General features: G+C 39.3%; 2 protein-coding genes across 5 annotated transcripts in view; one reads left to right on the top strand and one right to left on the bottom strand.

Annotated features, from left to right (window-relative positions):
* Positions 1-18,610, top strand: part of kcnab1a (potassium voltage-gated channel subfamily A regulatory beta subunit 1a) — a 77,109-nt gene extending 58,499 nt beyond the window's left edge. For all 4 annotated transcript variants that reach the window (XM_086080131.1, XM_086080129.1, XM_086080130.1 and 1 more), the window contains exons 3-14: positions 4,746-4,783; positions 9,054-9,133; positions 9,375-9,419; positions 9,722-9,766; positions 9,932-9,975; positions 10,245-10,331; positions 13,607-13,692; positions 14,060-14,180; positions 14,251-14,345; positions 14,536-14,656; positions 15,759-15,847; positions 16,042-18,610. In XM_086080131.1, coding sequence (XP_085936257.1) covers positions 4,746-4,783; positions 9,054-9,133; positions 9,375-9,419; positions 9,722-9,766; positions 9,932-9,975; positions 10,245-10,331; positions 13,607-13,692; positions 14,060-14,180; positions 14,251-14,345; positions 14,536-14,656; positions 15,759-15,847; positions 16,042-16,131 — 941 coding nt within the window. In that variant the 3' untranslated portion in view covers positions 16,132-18,610. The remainder of the gene's footprint in view (positions 1-4,745; positions 4,784-9,053; positions 9,134-9,374; positions 9,420-9,721; positions 9,767-9,931; positions 9,976-10,244; positions 10,332-13,606; positions 13,693-14,059; positions 14,181-14,250; positions 14,346-14,535; positions 14,657-15,758; positions 15,848-16,041) is intronic.
* Positions 18,611-19,211: 601 nt separating this feature from the next.
* Positions 19,212-20,702, bottom strand: ssr3 (signal sequence receptor, gamma). The gene is made up of 5 exons (XM_086080133.1): positions 20,464-20,702; positions 20,090-20,216; positions 19,789-19,887; positions 19,556-19,687; positions 19,212-19,454 (listed from the first exon to the last, which is right to left on the bottom strand). Exons 1-5 carry the CDS (start codon positions 20,594-20,596, stop codon positions 19,388-19,390), a joined length of 558 nt encoding a protein of 185 aa, XP_085936259.1. The 5' UTR covers positions 20,597-20,702; the 3' UTR covers positions 19,212-19,387.
* Positions 20,703-21,504: the final 802 nt, after the last annotated feature.

Below are 21,504 nucleotides of genomic sequence, written 5' to 3'. Positions count from 1 at the left end.
AAAAGGCCACGAGGAATTCATATGTATGCAAATAATCACTCGTGTCAGGGCAGGGCAGGAGAGGTGAATCATGAAGTTGCATTGTCAGCGTTGGGGGGGAAAAAAAGAAGAAGTGTAACACTATTTTTAACCTGTGTTATACTGTTTATGTTGCTCTCTCCGCCCACTGAAAGCAGCAGTCGAAAGTGGACAAAATAGAAAGTGAAATCACAGTAGTCAAAGGTGATTCAAGTGTTGTTCTGAAAAAGTCAATAATATAAAAAATTGAAGAGGCAGTGCAGTAGACGGGCCGTGCAACACACCCAAAAATAGAACCAAAGGTTTGTGTTAGGCATAGTGCTGATGACTTTGCAATATTAGCCAGAGTGACTACATTTTCATTTCCAAAAAAGAGGACGGGCTCCAGATACTTGAATGATACTCAAAGTTTACTCAAAGATGCTATACATTATAAATATGTTATTATATGTCTCCTCTGTTTGGGTAGGACATAAAACAAAAAAATATACCTTGTTTTATGGACTTAAGTCCCACTTTTTTTCATAGGTTAGCAGTTCCTGCGATTTATACATGAAAACAATGTACCAGGGGGAATATAATTTCACAGACAGCCACAAGAAGGCATTCTAGACTTATACTATAATATACTATATACTTAATGCGACTTATACCCCAGTGTGACTTATGCATGTTTTTTTTTTGATCTAATTATGCGTTTTTGGCCTAGTGCGACTCCGGAGCGATTTATAGTCCAGAAATTACGGTAAATCTCTTGTGAAGTCTTACTTGACAAATTAATATACAACATAATTTTTCCCTTTCTTTCCCCTTTAAAAAAAAAAAAAGTCGATTTGGGGTCAAACCCACACCCTTTTATTTGGCAGTCCAGACTCACAGAGCATTACCAGTGAGCTAAAGTTCCGGCCACTGACAGAGCTCAGAACCGTATTTGAATGCTTAAGAAAGGTACATAAAAACTGACCTACAGTATTTCAATTCAATTCAGTTTAACATTTTTTATTTCATTATTTAAAAAAGAAATCAAACAGGAAAGAAAGAAGTAAAACTTGTGGAAATCTGCCCCTGATTAAAAAAAAGAAAATAAATAAATAAAGTAGAATCAAAATGAAAAAATAACAATAATAGTAATAGTAATTGACACAAAATCAACCAATCAATCTTTATTTATATAGCACTTTTCATACAAAAAAAATGCAGCTCAAAGTGCTTTAGATTTTTAAAAACAAATTCCCAGCCCACCGCTGACAATGACATTAAGCAGTCAAGAAGCTAAGGTAACGAAATGATTCAAGAGCATTGCCTAGTGCCATATACTGTATATTTTTGCAGTAATTGAGCTTTTATACTTATTTTTTTTTTAATACGAATGGACTGAGATGATTTAATTTTATAATCCAGATTGTTCCACAAACTGACACCTTGAGTTGAAATACATCGTTCTTTTTGTTTTGTTCTGTATTTAGGTTTGGAAAAAATATCTGTTCCTCTTAATTTGTACTCACTTTCCTTTTTTGGGGGAATTTGATTTGCATGTTAATTGGTAAACAAACAAACACATTTTTTAATATAAGCACATGCACACAAAACCGCACATTTTCATAAATGTATGATCAGAAATCCATTCATTGAACGCATTATTATATATTTTTTTAAATCCACCCATTGGGCCGCGGCATAGATGGGTGACACATGGACACGAAGAATCGGTTTGGAAGGTAAGTGCCTACTTCACAGCAGTGATGGCCAACTTTATGCCATCTACCCATGATGCACTTTGAGTGCTCAGCTCTCCTGTGAGTCAGTCCCTGCTTTTTCCTTGTCATAGACCGTGTGTGCCTCTCTTTCCTCGGGAGACTTGTGAGTGGGGTACTCCTCTCCGGAGACCCTCAGAGGAATCCTTTCCACCGTTTATTACTTCTCCCATTGGTATCTGAGGCTTCCATCCGCTCTGTAAAACAGTGCAGACAGGAAACTGCTTCCCATTCCTGAGTTGCGAAGACAGCTTGCTAGAACCGGACGTCACATTTGAGCCTGACTGTTGACTTTAAATGCGTCTAAGCTTCAGGAGCAAGCCTCACAAAGTTATGCACTTTTACAATTGTTGCATAGCAACCTTCCGCACATCCACCGGCACTTTCCACCTGCAGTTGCCAGAGAAAAAGAAATGTTTGACGTTCCCGGGGATTCAATTTCCATCAAAGAGCAAAAACTCTGTTGATCCCATATGTGCTGTGGCCTTGACACTCGAGCTCTGCAGGGTTTTCATCCCACACTGAGCCTCCCACTCAGACACAAAGCTGCAACTGGACATCCGCAGCAGTGATTACAATTCTGCCGCACTGGAGACGGCTTAAAGGGCTGACTGAGCCCGCGTAGAGATGTTCAGAACACACATTTCGCAGGTATATGTGCAAAATGTAGATAAGAAATATACACTGTATATAGAATCTGCTGTATAATCACATAATGGCTGTGGCTGAGACTTATGACGTTGCCATGGTTACTGGTTTGAAAAAAATTCTCAAATCAACCCTCATCGCCTGTGATGATGGGGATGCAAATGTTACGCAGTCACACGGGATGCGGCTTCGTACTACCACAACACATCCAAGGGCATCTTCTGTAAGTTACACTTCGAGGAGCCGTTACAACTGATGTGTGTACTAATGGCATATGTTGTCATAAAACTGAGCATGTGGTTAACTGCATTTTTTATCACGCCTTGTCATCCCTCGTTGACAATGGAGCAACACAAGTCAACAGTGGACATATAAGAATTATTATGTGTGGGAGTGGAAAAGGAAACACTTCTGCATGGTGAGATTGTGTTGCTACTGTATTTGCTATAGCGTTTGTCCTCGTTAGGGTCACAGGTGGGCTGGAAACTTTTCCAGCTGGCTCTGGGTGAGAGGTGGGTCAGATGGCGAGACGTGGTTTTTTTTTCTCCATTAGTCATGCTTGAGCCTAACGAATTCTGCCTAGAAACAAGTGCCAGGACCAGGACGAGTATAAAATTAAAACTGTTTCGTAGGTAGCTAAAAGTGCAGCGTCGTGGAAATACGCCTAAATATATTGAACATATTTAAATATGATTGTACGTATTTGCAATTACGTTCGAATATACTAGCAAATATGTTTAAACGTACTTGTGTTTCAATTATTTATTTATTTTTTATTTTCATTTGTTTATTCATTTATTATTATTATTAATATGTATTTATTTATTTTGTCCTGACAGCAAGTCAATTGCATGGGCCATGTTTATGTCAATCACACAGATGTTATAGCAATTCATACGATAAACCAATTAAAAAGGAATTTAATAGTTCAATTCGTTCCTATTTACTTTCACATTTATGCTTGCGTTCACATTGGCTGTGTCCGAATGTCCACCCGTACCCGTCATGACGCACCGGCGCATAAATCTCCGACTATTTATTGTGAATGAAAATGTTTTAAAACTGTACTTTATTTCCTTTGTTGAACGAATTAATTATTTATGTAGTATATATTTTATGCATCGCTTTGATTCGTGCGCTTGCGCCATATTTTTTTTTCATACTCACAATGCATTGCGGTCTATAGCAACCCGGTTGAGTGATTATCGATGTTCACTACTTTTCAGAGGGCATTGTGGGTAATTTTGACTGCCCTACATTTTCTCTCCCTGGCCTTTCGGACACCCCTAAAACATGGCGTGACCCCTCAGTATGGCACTATAGAGGGAGTAGGGTTCACATTCGGACACAGACAGTCATTAAGTACTGTATATACAATATATATATATATATATATATATATATATATATATATATATATATATATATATATATATATTATTCATTTATACATACAGTTACATAAAGTCACACAGTCATCTGCAGACCTGTTGTGGTCATAGCGGAACAAGAACTACTTCCTCCTTCTTTATCTGTGATTCATGGGAAATGTAGTCGCACTAAACCTGCGGTCGCCGGTCAGCCACAATGCGAGCCGAGCTTTTTCTTGTGGTATATTTCCAATGTTAAAATAAACAGCAGCCGGCTTCCAATAGCTGTCGAAACCAAACGTAAAAGGTTGGATATTGAATCGCAATCGATTATGTTTGTATGTAAATCAAATAAAGCATATATAGTCCCGAGAAAAGAGAACCAGTAGTTGGTGCACCTTTTTTTCCTGAAACTAAGCATAAAGTGAAAAAGTGCATAAAATTGAATGGTGGCAGATCACCTCTACAAGAAATAGCAGGCTTGCTTCCTTATCACTTGTCAAGCAGCCCTTACAATCCCCTGAGTAACACTAAAGCCGTGCAGCATTTTAAGGTTGGAAGCCAACAAATTGGTGTTCCTGTCGCAGCTTGTTTTTTGTGGCACTGTAAACTCCTAGATGCTGCAACAGTTTTGAATGGGAAGCGTTTTCGCTCGCAACAGAGCTATATTAATAATTCATTGAGGGAATTTCACCTTTGGTATGCCTGTAGCATTGTTTACCTGCTAATCGACAGCACGTATTCTGAAATCATTATGCACACTTCAAGAAACGGGACACTCGATTACACTCAGCATCACTATTACAACGCGCTAACAGGCAGTCTCATGTAAAAATCATTCATCAGAGGATCATTTGTTTCTCTTGGAAATATGACAGCCTCATTGGGTTATTTCCATATGTCAGAGCTCACAGAGCGATGCTATTTAAATGGTCACTTTGTGTTTTCTCTGCAGGTACATGGGTGACGTTTGGGGGTCAGATAACAGATGAGGTATGATACATTTTCTTCTTATTTTTCATGCTTTTATTGGCAATTTATTTTTATTTTTATTTTTAAACCGAATGATCAGTTTTAACAGACACTTGCTTTTCTCATGATTGATAACATTACAGAAATACATTTTTAAAAATGCTTGCGGTAGTGCAGACCAGTTCTTAACTCGTTTCACTCCCAGCTATTTTCACTGAAGCAACCCCCTTCGCTCCCGGCTGTTTTAGTGGATTTTGACTGATTTTGCAAGGTCCACAAAATATTCTGTTCTATTGCTATAAAAACATGGAAAAGAAAAAGAAAAGAAAGATTAGAATCTCTTCTTTCATCAGGAAAAAAAGTATATTTGTATCTGTTTCCATTTTGCAGCAATTAGTATTAGAATATAGCTAAGTTTTATCATTATTCACAAACCTGTTGAAAACATTGGCAAAAAGAGCTTGTTGCAACATGACCCTGCCTGATCTCTTATACTCTGCTGCCACCTGCTGGCTGTTTTTTGTAATAACTACAATTTCTTCAAGCAACCTCTTCATGTCAGAAGCTGTATCAAAGCCTTCTGTATGCTCTTGCATAAAAAAACATAAAAAAATGTATAAATACGTTTTTGGGAGTGAAGGACAAAGTATTAAAAAACATATATATTTTTTTTACATTTTGGGATTTCAATGAGTTGTAATTGCTAAAAATGACTCTTATGGTAATATTAATGTCATGCAAAGTGTCAGTGTCATGCAAACCTGAACATTGTTATTGTTATAAAGTTATTTTTTTATACAGCTCTTTTATTGTGATATCATTGACGTTAAGTTAAAATAATATGATAATTAATTATCAATTTATGAAATCATATATAATGTGTTTGACAACAACCCTGCTTATCAGGGGTCCCTTTAGGGAGATTCCAAAATCCTAATGTGTCTTTGCGGCATCGAAGGAGATTTGCACTTGTGTCGTTGATACAGACCAATAATAGACATCTTATGGGGCCCCCATAGCCACCAGCCAGCTAGTAAGGGGCCCTACGTGGGGTATTCCTCATACATTGTTGTTACAGTGTCTTAAGCAGGGTTGGGGACTCCAGGTCCAGAAAGTACTCAGAATTTTTTTATTTAGGTGAAAACTAAGTTATATTATTGTCAGTTCAACATTACAATGAATAAAGACACCGTTGTATTAAATGCGTCTTGCGGGTTAAACTACAGTTACAAATAGGTGTGTTATAATTTTCTGTATAAAAGTTGAAATGTATGCTGAAGGGAAACCGTCAATTTAGTCGACTAAAATTGCTCTTTTTTTCATCCACTAAAATTGGATTAAAATTAAAATACAATCAGATGACTACATTTAGACTAAAACTTGTTCTCCCTGGACCCATTTGTTACGGGGTCAATGTCAGCTGTTTCTCAAGGCACCCGTCAATTCGGGACCCAGGGCGATTGCCTCGATTGCATCGCCTTGTTGCGGTATCTCTAATCGCACGAATGCACACAACACAGAGTGCACAATGCAAGGGACCCACAGACTTATGTAACTACTATTATTTGTTTTACCCTAAAGACTTTGTGCTATGGAGTCACACGGCATTATTCAATGTCAACGTCACCAGTGTCATCCTGTCACTTTCACAGTTTTAGTTCCGATTAGAGGACAGAAACGGTATCTATGCTTGAAAGCCCTTGAAATTGAAAATTAACCAATACGTGTGGACCCTGCTCATCAACATCAACCGATCAACACAATGCCTCAAGTAAATCTGATTAGGATTAAGGAGGGGCATAACTTTATTAGACAATACCTGCTGGCAACGAGACACTTTTTTATTGTGATAGATGATCATTGGCTCAACATGGTGGACTTTACTCTTGCCCTTTAATTAAAGATAATTTGTTCCTCTGTTTACATCAGAGCACTTGGTCAGCAGGTACACGATCGGGATTGAGCCCTTCTGTAATCCATCAAGGGGATATCTGCAAGCCTAAGGTTTATCGAAACAGCATTGAAACATTTCAAATGAACTCATCCTTGCCTATGAGTGTGTTGCTACTGTTAAATATTGAATGTGTGTTTTCCTTCACTTCTTTGTGAGCAGCAGCAGAAGAAGAAGAAGAAGAATGATGAGTTGGAAATTGGAATTTGTTAACACTGATGCAGACAGACACGTGTGTGTGTGTGGATGCCGCATGTGGTAGCCATGAAGCCAGTGTTGTGTGGGTTGCATGTGGGAGGTTTGAGTCGCCTTCTTTCTTGAGTTAACCAAGATTTTTATTTTTTTTTGCTCACTGGATGATACATGTCTTCACATGAAAAAAGAAAAGTACAACTTGTCCAGTCTTCTGAATCTTAATTACAGTTCAGAACATTAACATTGGTGACCTGGTCGTACCAACGTGTCTAGTTGAGTAATGGTGTCGGATTTCTTGAGCACCACAACTTTTTCCGGCATTCAAGATATTCAACATTATGTTCTCTGCTTTTCTTGAATTTGGCCAACCTTTTCTTCACGGCACGTTTTGAGGAAGACACGACTGGACTGGGTGACAGGATATCTTTTCTTTAAACTCGTGTCACATCGAAATTGTATTTCACCCAAAGCTGTCATGAGCCTAAGCTATAGTTACCCATAAGTGTTTATTAAAAAAAAAGAAAAAAAAGAAACACACACTAAACGTGCAGGGCTATGGAGCAGCAGAAAAAAGGTAGAGGCCGCACTAACATTAAACTTTGATGTCAAGTAGGGGCCGCCAAATGTCAATATGTGGGCAGCAAATGGCTCCCGGGCCACGGGTTTGAGACCACTGATTTATAGGGATGTAACGATAACGACAATATTGTGATATTGCGATATTAAAATTGCTACAATATATTATCGTCATCATGTCACGATATTAAAAGCAGCACATCGGTTAAAAACGTCGGGGTTGATTTCCATTTGTGCAGTTATGGCACCCTCTGGTGGCTAGTTTTTTTTTGTGCAATTTAATTTTCACAAGGCATGTTTTGGCCCTTCTATGTTTTAAAATCCACACTAATGGTCAGATGAAGGGGAACATAATATGCTTATGTGTAAGTGCCTCAATATACTGTATATATATATATATATATATATAAAAGCACAATATTATGTGTGTGTGTTTTTTAGTATGAGCTAATTTTTTACACTATTGTGACCCTTTTTTTTGTATCGCCAACCTCCCCACAATATCATGATAAATATCGTATCGTGACCTTCCTTTCGTGATAATATTGTATCGTGATGTTTGGATATCGTTCCATCCCTACTCATTTAGCGTCTCCGGCAATCCTAACAATACAGTATAAAAGCTGACCTTTCTGAGATTCTGTCGGACCAAAACTGTTTGTTACTGAATTGAGCTTTTGCTTAACTTCTGGACAAGCAATGTTGGTGCATTACAAAAACCCCAAAGTTTTTTTTTTTTAATTGATTTGGTCTGAAGAGCAAAGAGATGCAGACTCTTTCAACATCTGTGTATTGTTGCTCCCTGCTCTCCTGCTTACTGGGTGTCCTTGAGGCTTTTGAAGAGAAGATAAAAGGGAGGACCGGAGTTGAGGCGGAGGCTGCGAGATGACATCAGCCCGACTATTTTTATCATTGGCTCACTAGAATTGATTTTTCAAGCTGAGCTTGTGCAGCTTCAACGTCCCACGGGAGCAGTTTGGCTGCAATAATAACTTGTTAAAATCATTTTTTAGTACCCATTTTTATGGACTTGTCATGTTTTCATCCTTTATTGTGATCATATTTAATGGGAAGCGATTGAATTTTAAGGCTGAGCCATTTGACCTGAAGTAAAAACACAAGAATACACGCAAAAAGAACATTTACTATAAATCTTTCGAGGAAGCCTTCATATTACATGTTGTGATCGTAATACAGTTATTGAACGTATCAAATAAAATACAGTGTTTGCGGGATTCGGAAATATTTTACCTGTTACTGTAGTAACATATTTATGAATTAATTGTGGAGTAAAAAGTGGAAATTGCACTTGCTTTATTGTTTGTGAGTATTTTTGTTGCGTATTTATATTTACTGGTTCATAATATTAAACATGCTGTATTTTGATACATTCTTACATATGAAGGAGGCATTTTTTTCTTCATTATAAAGATCAATTGGGTCATATCGGGGTCATGCCGGTGCGGCATGGCTCAGTGGTAGCACGGTTGTCTCATTCCTGGACATTCAAGCATGTTGCTTATTATGAGATGGAGCTTTCAGTCCTCACGGTTAATCGTATGTTGCCAGGTTGCAGAGCAGCTGATGACCATTGCCTACGAGAGCGGGGTCAACCTGTTCGACACAGCTGAAGTCTATGCGGGTGGCAGGTTGGTGTTGTTCGAGCTTCTCAGGTTTTTTCCGCACTTCCGCTCCAACTGGCAGCAACAAGTATTATGTTGGGATGTTGTTAACTGAAATGGAGGTTTTGTTCCGATTGTGTGCTACAATGGCATACCCATTTTTCTATAGTGTGCAATCAAAACCAAATCAAGGTTTCTTTTATTATGTGTTGCCCATAAAATCATCGCATCAAAATGTGATTGCAGTCATTTTCATTCTGCCTTGCAGGGCCGAAGTGATTCTTGGAAGCATTATCAAGAAGAAGTGCTGGAGGTAATGACAGTAATGTTATATACGGTATAAGCTCAATCCATCTTGCCGCCATAAAAGACACTCAAAGAGAAACAAAATCAACACCAAACGGCCTGTGATTGGAATAGTGATGACAAGAACGCCAAAGCAACTAGACTTAAATAGTGACTGTAGACAGAAACAGTCTGATTTGAAGACTAGAGTGGTAAATAAGACAAAAAAGATGCTGTATTGACCCTGAAGGCAATTCACTACCGAGCATGCAATCAATACGGCAACCATCTTTCAAGGCTCCTTTCATTCTCTCTTTTGCTATTTTGTAGGAGATCCAGCTTGGTCATCACAACCAAACTTTACTGGGGAGGAAAGTAAGTGACGAGTTCTACAGTGCAACAATATATATATAAAAAAAAATTGGAGAGAATATTTGGAATATTTACAGTTATATTACAGTTACATAACTTATGCCGGTCATAGCTGCACTGACAACAAATAAATCAAATGTTGTGCATAATTTATTTTTGTGCCATCAGAGCAGAGACCGAAAGAGGCCTGTCTAGAAAGCACATTATTGAAGGTATGGCTAAAACGATAGCGATGGGCAAATGAAGCTTCATGATACATACATATATATATAATTTTTTTACTTCTCTAGATGGCTGAAGTTACGTTGCACTAACCTTTATCTAAACCAAGAGCGCCATCTATTCTATAGGAATTTAAGTGCTTCATGAAGCTTCATTTTCCCGTCTTTATAAAACGCTACAACTTGATGGACTTCAATGAAGTCAATGGACGAAAATAAGGTTTTGTCCATCTAAATGCGCCCTCACGTGTGCCACTCAGGGCTGAAAGGCTCTCTACAGAGAATGCAGCTGGAGTACGTCGATGTGGTTTTTGCCAACCGCCCTGACAGCAACACCCCAATGGAAGGTGAGGCACTCACCTTCTGGGGCGCCTGTGAAAGCACAATCACTTGAAAATTGTGTCCACAACTCCACAATCTTGTCCTTATAATTGACCTTATCATTTATTTTACATTCAAACCTGCATCAGTAACGTTCCAAAAGTGTGTTTGTTTGCATGGAGTGAGTAATGTTCCAAATTGGCTGGACCATTTAAGTTGAACTGGCAGGTTGTGGTGGAACAAAGATGTCGGAGTCAAATGACACATGGACCCAGGCAGCTGGTGGCAGATTGTAATTAATATTTATTTGGTGTATTTGCATGCCGCTGGTCAACCTTCTCACATTATGTTGTGATTACGTCTCAGATGCTTAGCGAGGTTTGTGGTGTGGCCATTGGCCAAGGGTGCCTTTAACGCCTCCCACACACGCACACCACTCATAATGTTGTCGCTTTCCCAGCAACTGGATGGTATGAGGATGATTGCGGTTAGTTATACTGACTGGGTATCATTTTAGAACCCCCCCCCCCCTTTGTGATTTATGTCATGAATTCACAGCTTCATGGAAGTTCATCAATTGTTTTTATACATAGTATTCGCATGACGTCACCGACCCCCACCTATCGACCCAGCACGCCTTTGGTGGGGCAAACAGCCAGCGGGACAACACAATCCAAATGCTGAGGAGCGCCCGTGTTGCTTACGACAAGTTACTTTGATTTATTCATTTGTTCATTCATTCTGGATTTTCACAAACCGCTTCACAGGGGTGCAAAATTGGGCGAACAAAAATGTGAAATGAAACTTCTAGATAGTATTCACATGCCGTCATTTGCCCCACTTGGGGATGCTGGTCCATGGAATGTCGAATGGGAACGGCAAAAAAGTGTCCAGAATTACAAAGATACATCGAAAGGATTTCCAACCGACAAAGTCTACCAAAGTGTGTTCTGACCATTTTGATTAAGGTAAGTGTTACTGTAAGATGGTCAAAATGCTTTTACCATAATGCGATTGTGAGCCGCTAGCCGTGGCTAGCTCTGGCTAAAAATAGATTTGTGGTCAATTATGTTAGATTTTGAGATCTCTCCAAATACCCTCTCCAAGGTCTCTTATTTTCCTTTCCCAGCAGCCCAAAAGTTTAAATTGTTGTTAAAGTGTACGAAAATAAGCGATGAATCAACAATGTTGTTGTTGTTTTCATTGTAACATGCTAGCGCTAGTAGCTAGCGTGTTCGGGGGAACTAGCTACTTGGTTTAAAAACATTTTCTTTACAGATTCTTCACCTTGAATTCACAATCGATAAATGCACATAGCAACCAATAAAATCCGACAGTACAGAAGACGCAAGAATGTCCGTGTTTTGAGAGCCATCCTACCTCAGAGCATACGTTTTCAAGTCGTCCGGTGCGAGCAGTATCGGCAAATGTTTGTAATCCAATCGATTCAATCAACCAAACGTTTCAACGTGTACCGATACAAAGAGTGTTGCGCTAAATCTTCCGCATACGTCTTGCTTACACAAGTAACGTTGACATTCGTCAATAACAAAATAGCATTCAGTGTAAACTCAATAGAAGCAGGGTGGGCTCGCGATCCCGTGACGCCAGTGAATACTATGTATTAACAGATTAGGTGACCATTGAGGCTGCCGTAAGACATGGCTACTGCCGTAAACAAGCGGTGGTAATAAGGTTGTTAGCACCTCCTAGTGGAGTTTGTTAGAATAATAATTTTTAATCACCCCAGAGTTTTGTTTTTGGGGTGCACAGAAAGTATTCATTTTTCCTCTCTCTCTCTCTCTCTCTCTCTCTCTCTCTCTCTCTCTCTCTCTCTCTCTCTCTCTCTCTCTCTCTCTCTCTCTCCTTGGCTATGTACAAACTTACTAAATTTGACTTGCTCAGATTCTTTTCATAGTTACGTCACATTTGGAGCACTTTTCTTTTTAAACACCTGAAGAAAGTGGTAATAACAGCTTCTACTTTTCTGGGAAGACTTTTTGGAAGAGTTAAATGACTTTCCGTTCAAGTTCATTCCACAGTTGTTCGATAGGGTTTAGTTCTGGGTTCTGTATAGTGCGGCAGTAGCTCATCTGTAAGTTCTAGGGCTTCTTTTTTGTGTGTGCAGAATTTAACCTTGAGTCAATTTAGTATAGTTCTCCGTGTCTTACTTTTTGCTTCCGTCCTACCCTGTTCTTAACCTTCGTACTACATCGCTTCACCTAGAAGCAGGAAAATAAGTGTGACGCTATTACTGAGAGAGATTGTATAGTGTAATTAGAGTTCTGTGCCGGGGTGATGATGTATGGCCCTAATGACAGTCCCAAGTCTGAGTTTTTGTTGGCTCCTGCTGTCAGCACTGTTTGAGCGCTAATTGCATCATTAGAGCTGTGGTAGGCTAGAACATAAGCTTCACTACGTGAGTTTGGTAGGTTGGTGGATTGGGATCAGTAATGATTACTGCATTCAAAAGATGCAGCTGTGTGCTATCCCATCTGTATTCATTTGTTGTTTACTTTACATTTTTGGGGAGAAGATCCATTTGTCGACAATTTACTCTGTCCCAGTCGCAACTACTTCTGGGAGGCCAAGATTAGACTGGACCATATATTATGCCAGACATAAAACACATACAGCATAAAAAATACACCCAAAAAAATCATAGCATAAAAACACAAAAAAATGTGTTGGGTATATTTTAATTACTGTACTGTGTACACATACAGCAGAAAAAAAATACAATCATTAAAAAAAAAAACATAATGGACAGTTGGGTATAAAAATAACCCAATTTGGGTCAAAAATGGACAGATCCCCTCCTTGGGTCAATTTGATCCAACTTTCTCAAATTTGTGGGATTACTTTTTAGAAAATGACCTAATTTGGGGGTCAACACCACAAATTTCTAACGTTGGGCCAATTTGACCAAAGTAGTGGATCGGTCCAATTTTGACCCAAATTGTTTTTTTTTGTTGTAGTGGTAAATTGAGTAGATCACTTTTTTTCTCACAATTTTACAAAAGCTATCAGTCAAAAAAATATATAATTTTTTTTAACAAAAAAAAAATCTTGCTAGGACAGTTTTTCTTTTTTCTTGAGAGTGTTTTAAAAACATTAGTGATGAATACAGCTACAGTATTTGCATTTAAAACACACACACACACACACACACACACACACACACACACACACACACACACACACACACACACCCACACACACACACACACACACAAAATCACATTTTCAAAATATTTTCCCAGTCACCTCAACTAAATGACGGTTTGTGTTTATCTAACAGAGATCGTCCGGGCCATGACCTATGTCATCAACCAAGGCATGGCAATGTACTGGGGAACATCTCGGTGGACGGCCATGGAGATCATGGTAAGCATGAAAATAAATACATAAATAAATAATGTAATTTGCAATGGAACAATTTGTAATAATAATAAAATAAAAAAAAGCTATTCTTGACCAAAATTACAATTATTTTTAATTGTACTCATTTGGAGTCGGAACTACAAAGTAGATGGAATATTGATTTGCTGACTTTAATTAACATTAAGTGCCTGATTGCCACCATTTGATTAAACCTCTCTCATCCATCTCTCCTCTCTTTAAGTCTGTCCCAGGCCATCGGTGTCTGCCCGCCTTCAATTCTTTCCCCCTCCCCAATCTTCTATAATGACAAAGAAGCAGACTAATGAATCCATCTGGCTTCCCAATTCTTGGTCCGTCTTTGTTCTTGCAGGAGGCGTACTCAGTGGCAAGACAGTTTAATCTGATCCCTCCGGTGTGTGAGCAGGCGGAGTACCATCTTTTCCAGAGGGAGAAAGTGGAAGTGCAACTTCCTGAACTTTATCACAAGATAGGCAAGGAGTCTTCGCCGTCGTATCGTCTACTTCCCACAGTTATTTATTGACGCGCGTAGTCCCGTTGCAGGAGTGGGAGCGATGACTTGGTCGCCGCTGGCGTGCGGCATCATCACAGGGAAATATGAGAATGGCATTCCTGAATGTTCCAGGGCTTCCATGAAGGTATGTGCACAATTTGGATTTTTCCTCGGGGGCCTCTGGCTTCCTCTCACATTCCGTAATGTTAGCTTAATTAAAGACTTTAATTGAGCGGTCTGGCGCACTTGTGGCATGCTGCGTGTTGAAATAATACATTTGAAATACACAAAGGTGAGCTCACCTTTTTCACTTTCCCGCTTTCTTACTGTTCTAGTCGTATCAATGGCTTAAAGAAAAAATAGTGAGCGAAGACGGACGAAAGCAGCAGGCCAAGCTGAAGGAGCTCAACCACATGGCAGAGAAGCTGGGCTGCACGTTACCTCAACTGGCTGTGGGTAAGACAGACTTCAGTCTCGCTGCTGCACTCGTGCTTGTCATTTTTTTTTACTCCTCTAGATGGTGCTCTTGGTTTAAAGATAAAGGCTAGGGCAATGGAAATTGATTACATTTCCACTACGTCTTTAAAACAATGACATAATCGAGAGGAGTAAAAAAAATTACTTGATTGATTGATTGATTGTTTGATTGATTGATTGATTGATTGATTGATTGATTGATTGATTGATTGATTGATCGATTTATTGATTTATTGATTGGTGTTGGCAGCGGACTCAGCACACTTCACATCAAGTATCCTCCAAAAAAGAGACCAAGTGATGGCTTTAAGCCGATGATTGCCGCTCACAGTTGAAGTTTATCGTCAAACTAAACATAAACATAAGAGAATTACACATTGTAGCCTATATTTACTAAACAAACCACATAGCTTTGCCTTATACGATAGCTTATACACAATCCTAAGCACCAGACACGAGCTAAGGAAACTGGCCTTTATCTTGCATTGTTATACATCTTTAACAAAGGATATTTCAACAAACTGTGCAGCAACACATGTAGACTGATTATTTTAAAATAGTCACATATTCTTTATCCTCTGTGGAAAAATGATCAATCTCTCCTTCATTTGTACGTATAAATTATACTGTACTGCTTCCTGGCGGCCAAGGCGCACACCAGAAGGAGCTGCATGATGAACGGATGCAAAACCTATTCAATTATTTTTTTCTTTTTATTTATATTACTACTGTATGGCTTTATAAAGTACGGTACAATATTGTAAGATTTTTTTTTTTTAAGTGTTGTATTGGGGGACTGGAACAGCTTAATGGCGTTACCATTCATTGAGATGCAAGTTATTTGACTTATGAGCGTAGTCATGGAACAAATTAAACAACAGGCACCACAGTGCAGGCCACCCTCTTGGTTCTAATACTTGTCGTCACCTAAAAAACAAATCAATACCTTCCTTTCTTTAAAAAAAAAAAAAAATCTCAAACAAGTACTGTAGTTGCATACAGATAATTTAAAATAAAAAGCATATAGTCAAACGCACCAGTTCACAACAATTCGAGCTTCCACCTCGTCTTGTGTCTGCAGCATGGTGTTTAAGGAATGAAGGTGTGAGTTCAGTCCTGTTGGGAACATCCAACCCCGAGCAGCTCACAGAGAACCTTGGGGCCATACAGGTGAGAACACGGACACATGCACCCATGTTCAAGATGCATTGACACACCTGATAAACAATAAATGAACTGTTCTTTTCAGTTTTTGCACTCTGGCGGCATTGTCAAAACTATGTTAACATCTTCTCAATCAAACTTTATTTCTGTATATTTCTGACATCCTCCCGGTATCAATAATCACGTGTCACATCATCCAGGTCCTTCCCAAGATGACGTCTCACGTGGTGTCTGAAATCGACCACATTCTGGGCAACAAGCCGTACAGTAAGAGGGACTACCGCTCCTAGACCTTGCTTGTAGGACCGCCGAGAGGTCAAGGATGCTACAGACTTGTCAAACCGCTACCACGGACCTGCTGTGGCTTGCTCCAGACTGGAACAGACCCCGCATTGCATGACCTGGTCGGTGTGAGCCGACCTGCTCGGTTCCACGAGGGGAACCTGATAAACCTCTCTTTGACGCTTCTAGTTCAGCTTAGCGTAGCGTGTTAATGTTTAGAGCAGAGGTGGGCAAACGTTTGTGCTCAAGGAATACATTCTATTTTTGATGTATTTATTTTAATTTTATTTTAGGACCGACGTGCACAGAGCGACGTTGCCAATCGCGACAGAACTGGACAATCGCGCACCAACTCGCTGAAATGGGAAAAACTGCGACCCCTGGTGGTCTTATCGGGAAATATTTTTAGGCTCTACCTGTATGCTGTACTCAACTGTATTATATTTTATTGAACTACAAGCAATGACGCTCCATATTTTGCGTTTTAGCCATAGGTACATATGAAGTAACTACATATGAAATTAAATAGTTTGAGAACCTCACACAGCTGCACCAAGAGACCGGCAGGTGGACAAATGGGCCTCGCCAGTAGTAGATGAGGAAGATACAATGTGAATGTAAAATTATATAAAATGAAATAATTTATTTTAATAATAAAATAATAATACCCAGCCACTGCCAGTTCCAAGGAGGCATAAAAAAAATATATGGAGGTTTGTGTCAGTAAGGTCATCCAGCGTAAAAACTGCGCCAAACAAATCATGTGAGTGACTCACTGTGGCAACTGCACTTCAAGACAAAACTACCAACATAATTATTTTAATTAGAAATTAACTAATTTGTTATTACACTACAAAATAATGTGTATGCATGTAACATTTCCTGTTATGTTATTAACAATTTTTTTAGGGGGGAAACAGTTAAATGAATGCATCAATCATGTAAATGCTAAGTGGGTTTGATTAAAGAACAACGTGGATTGTACAGTGCTTGCCATACTTTGCCCACCCCTGCTCTCAAGTGACTTCTCTACGAGTGTATATATAGCAAATGGCACATCAGGAGTGTTTCAAGAAAAAGTGCCTTGCTTGATAGCAACTTGTATGTACAGTGGGAGCAAGTTAAGCCTCCCCCCCCCCCCCCCCCCAAAAAAAACGCCACTAACTGCATCCGAGCCAGAAAAGAAAAGCTTGTTGGACTTTCACACAGAACCCAGTAAGGCAGCTGATTGACACGATTGTGCTTGCATTCACAGCAACACAGCATTAAATCAGAAAAGACCTACAGCGGGTATACAAAGTCTACACACCCCTGTTCAAATGCCAAGTTTTTGTGAGCATGCTTTTGGGCTGTTTTTCTTCTGCGGGAACTTAGTCGAGGTGGAGGGAATTATGAACAGTTCCAAATAGCAGAGCAGGTTAAGGGCATATTAATGTAGGAAGTTTATCGCTTAAATGATTTTTCTTGGTCGCAGTTTTCACTTGAACAAAAAAAAAAAAAGGCATTTGACATGCAGACTTTTTTCGGTCCACCTTAAGTGAGTCAAAAAAAAACTTTCAACACAACACGGTGGTAAAAGTCGGCGCTGAGTGTAAAGCTTCTCACCTTTGTGGCTTTTTGTGTCCCTTACAGGGAGTGTGAAAGCGGCTTTCATTTGAGTGTTACACTACTACCAACTTGTATGCTCCCAAATGACTCGAATCTGCTTGGCTCATTAATATTGGTACATTTTAGCAACAGTCAAAATAGCTTAGGATGCAATACACATACGCACACACATAAACGTGAGTGGCAATGTCTCGGGAATTATGGAGACAACAAATATGCTTTTAACAAAAAAGTCCTGATTGTTTACTATCTAGCAAGTAACTTGAGTGCAGAGGCCTATATATTTAAAAAAAAGGCTATGTAGGCTTAATCTGATAGATAAAAATGAATAGATGCATGTTTTCTCTGCTGCTTGGGTTCAACAAAGCACACAATTCAAACAAGTGCTGCTTAGTTAATTTCCTTCCTCAGGGAAAGACGTCGCATTTCCGTTGGCCAGATGGAAAGATGCCGCCCCCATGTGGCCAATGAAGGAAGTGAATGCAGGAGAAGAAAGCGCTCCCTTTCATGTATCTTGAGGTTCTGCATATTATTGAAACCTTGCATTGCTGAGTGGATGGAGCAAACGCGCCTATTTGCATTATAATTATTACTGATTTCATGTAAAAAATGTATACTTTAAAAGTATTCCTTATAGGCTACTGTAGTAGTGACATTGGAGCAGTAGTTTAATTAACAGGTTTATTTTCATGTACATTTTGTAGAATGTTAGGGTATGCCTTGTAACATATTAACACACATCCACAAGATTTCAAAAATGTACACTACTGTATATGGTTATTAATATGATGTAAATAGTTATTTTGAAGTTGCATTGTTGAGTCACTCATTCTCAGAGTGTATTCTTAATTTTCAACAATAAAACAGCTCACTGGGGTATTTCATTTGTCAGGAGAAATTATTCATCATCAAGTTCCAAAAGACTCATTTTGTTAACATATTGGTCTTTCAACCAGCGGTCCTCAAATAATAATTGCACATTATTATTTAACGATGTAGCGACCAGGCAGCGAAGTTGATCCATTCAAAGGATGCGTGACGATGTGATGTCAGTTGTTGCGGAAGGTAACAACGGGTCCAGCCCTACGTAAGTACATTTGTGCGTGGAAAGATGACTTAACAGTCTGGGTGAGGTTTTACCACTCAACCAGCATGAGTTTCATTTTGTTACGTGTGAAGAGGACACAAGTCTGAAGTTAGTAAGTTATGATAGCCTGGTATGATAATGGTTCTAATATCAGTAACCGGTATAACTTCATTTAAAACTGAGCTACAAATGTCCATTCTTGTTTAGACTGAAAAACAATCATCTCGTTGTGGGTGGGTGGGAACCTGTTTTGAGTTGAGGCCACATGCCAACCATAAGTGTTATTTTCTATGCATAACGTTTATATGTGCCAGTCCCTGAATAAATGTTTTGCCAAAGGAAACAGTCATTTTTTTAATTAGTTGATTTAGAAATACAATCAATGACCACATATCATGGGGTATTTTTTTTATTGTTACAAAAAAGATACACCTGGAGAAAGAGCCTCCAGATTTTTGAATGAACTTCATGAATTTCATGAAGTTGAAATGCGACATTGTTCCCCATTCCCGACTTTTGTCAAAAGTACTCAACCCCAAAAATCCCGCCCTTCCTCACTCTATCATCATCTACTTGGATCCGGTGGACAGCAGAGCGATGAGTCCCGAGGAAGCGCCGATTGACAAGATGTAGTTGCTGTGGGAAAAAAACTGTCAAGGCAAAAGCTACCTTTTTTGTTTGTTTCACATTAAACACTTTCTACTGAATTGTTTGTGTGGGATGATAAGAAAGGATACACGGCAGGGTTGAAGTTCTTGAGCAGGAAGAAGGAGGCGATGATGACGAGCACCAGGAAGAGAGTGTTGTTGTAGAAGATGGAGAAGGTGGTGGCCTCGTAGTCAGCGACCTCGTTCTTCTTCCACAGGATTCTAGGCAAACAGAAAACAGCAACTTCAATATTGTGCTAAAGGGCCAATATATGTAGTTTACGGTTTATAAAGAAGATGTCATTCTCAACAGCACGTTTCACCTCTCGTCTTTCTCCTTGCGGGACATCTTGCGATTGTCAGCCTCGGACAGCTTCCTGGTCACCTCTTTGGAAACGGCATCCTCGCGTTTTTGAGCAACTCTGGAGGCAATGGGAAAGAATATTTGACAAGAGCTGGTGAGAAGGAAAGTTTCAAGTACTGTTTGTGAATTTCTGCGCCATCGAAACAACGCAAGTTTGAGAACTTTTAATGAGATAATGTGTTTTCTAAAATAATCACACAGTGCCTCATACTTCACCCTGTATATTGGTTAAATGGGGGGGGGGGATCTGTCCATCTTACTTGTGCTTGAGAACAAACTTGACGTTCTTGTAGGCGAAAGCTACCAGGTAGGTGCTAGCCAGAGTCATCACCGTGTACAGGAATGCAGACTGGACCAGGTCCATGTGCCAAATCCTCCAGAACAACCCTACAGACACAGGAACCAAATCAAACATGACGTCATAGTGATTACATACCACAGGTTACATTGAGCTTCCTTTGGAAAAAGCCTACCTGTAGCAATGCAGTTATGCTAACGTTAGCTGATCACCGCGTTGTATCTCAATTGTAGCTGATTGCAAATTATATTCATTTTAATTGTAGCATCGAATGCAACGTCTTCTCATTAATAGTTGCTGCTTGCAGTTAGAAACTAGCAGAGGCTAAGTACTTACAGATGGGGATGGCAGAAACAATGAGAGCATTCGCGTAAAACAGCGCGGTGGACTTCGTCGAGAGGTTTCTGCTGAAGTCCTGGAGGAGAAGGTCTTCCTCTGACTGCTGTTTGCTGTTCACTTTAGGTGCCATAACTGCGAGGAGTGAATGAGCGTCCTAGTTGACTGCTCGGCTGCGGACACAAGAAGACTGACACGTCGCTAGGAGAGCACAAGAGGGACGCGTCAGCATTAATCCGGAAGTATACCGCTTGCTTTCTTCTTCAGATTCTTCACTTAGGAACAAGATACAGCGTTCAATTACAATATCGCCCTCCAAAGGCGTAACATGAGCATTGCAAATGAACAGCTATAAAGTCAAAAGAAAAATAGGTACTTGAAAACGATACTTAAGTAAAAGTACAAGAATCTTAACCGAAAATAAGAAGTTAAAGTATTTGACTATCAAATTGAAGAATTAAGTGTGATAGTATTTATTTATTTTCGTTCCATTTTCATTATGGATTCATATTATTTACATTAGTGGTTTACACTTACAGTCAGTGACAGTACATACATTGAATTATATCGCATAAGAATACTTCAACAGCAAAGTTTAATAACAATTAAAACAAGTACAAAGTAGTGACATTTCTAAATAAGTATATTAAGTGTTTGTACCTTGACTTACGAGTTTACTTCATTTTGTGACCAAGGTCAGATCTCACTTTAATCACACGTCATATCAATTTCCTACAATTACATGATTTTAAATTCTAATAATCAGTCCCATCCCCCCCAAAACCACGACCATTTGGTGTGTGTTCGTGTGTGTCTGTGTGTCCTTACTCCATGATTTTGTAGCTTGAAATGCGCATAACCTCCCTTTATAAAGCGGTACCCAACTTCCTATTTTTTTGGTGTCACAAAATGAAACATTAAAATAGCGCAGCAATGTGTTAACATGACAAGGCAGATGGTTTGTTTCTCTTCTCGGTAGAAATGTTACTTCATCATGACTCATGCTTATTTTCTTGCTACATCAACTTGTGTTACTGCAAC

Source organism: Leptonotus elevatus, chromosome 7 (assembly GCF_054856555.1).
Source record: "Leptonotus elevatus isolate MCC_2025b chromosome 7, RoL_Lele_1.0, whole genome shotgun sequence".
NCBI lineage: Eukaryota > Metazoa > Chordata > Actinopteri > Syngnathiformes > Syngnathidae > Leptonotus > Leptonotus elevatus.
Note: the sequence above shows the minus strand (reverse complement) of the source record. Positions and strands in the feature narration are given on the sequence as shown.

Excerpts from the sequence above, each read along its gene's own strand:
- ssr3 (XM_086080133.1), bottom strand. The coding sequence starts at position 20,596 with ATGGCACCTAAAGTGAACAGCAAACAGCAGTCAGAGGAAGACCTTCTC. Across the intron at positions 19,888-20,089 it reads AAGTTTGTTCTCAAGCACAA|AGTTGCTCAAAAACGCGAGG; the intron begins GTAAGATGGACA and ends CATTGCCTCCAG. Across the intron at positions 19,455-19,555 it reads AAGAACTTCAACCCTGCCGT|CAACTACATCTTGTCAATCG; the intron begins GTATCCTTTCTT and ends TTTTTCCCACAG.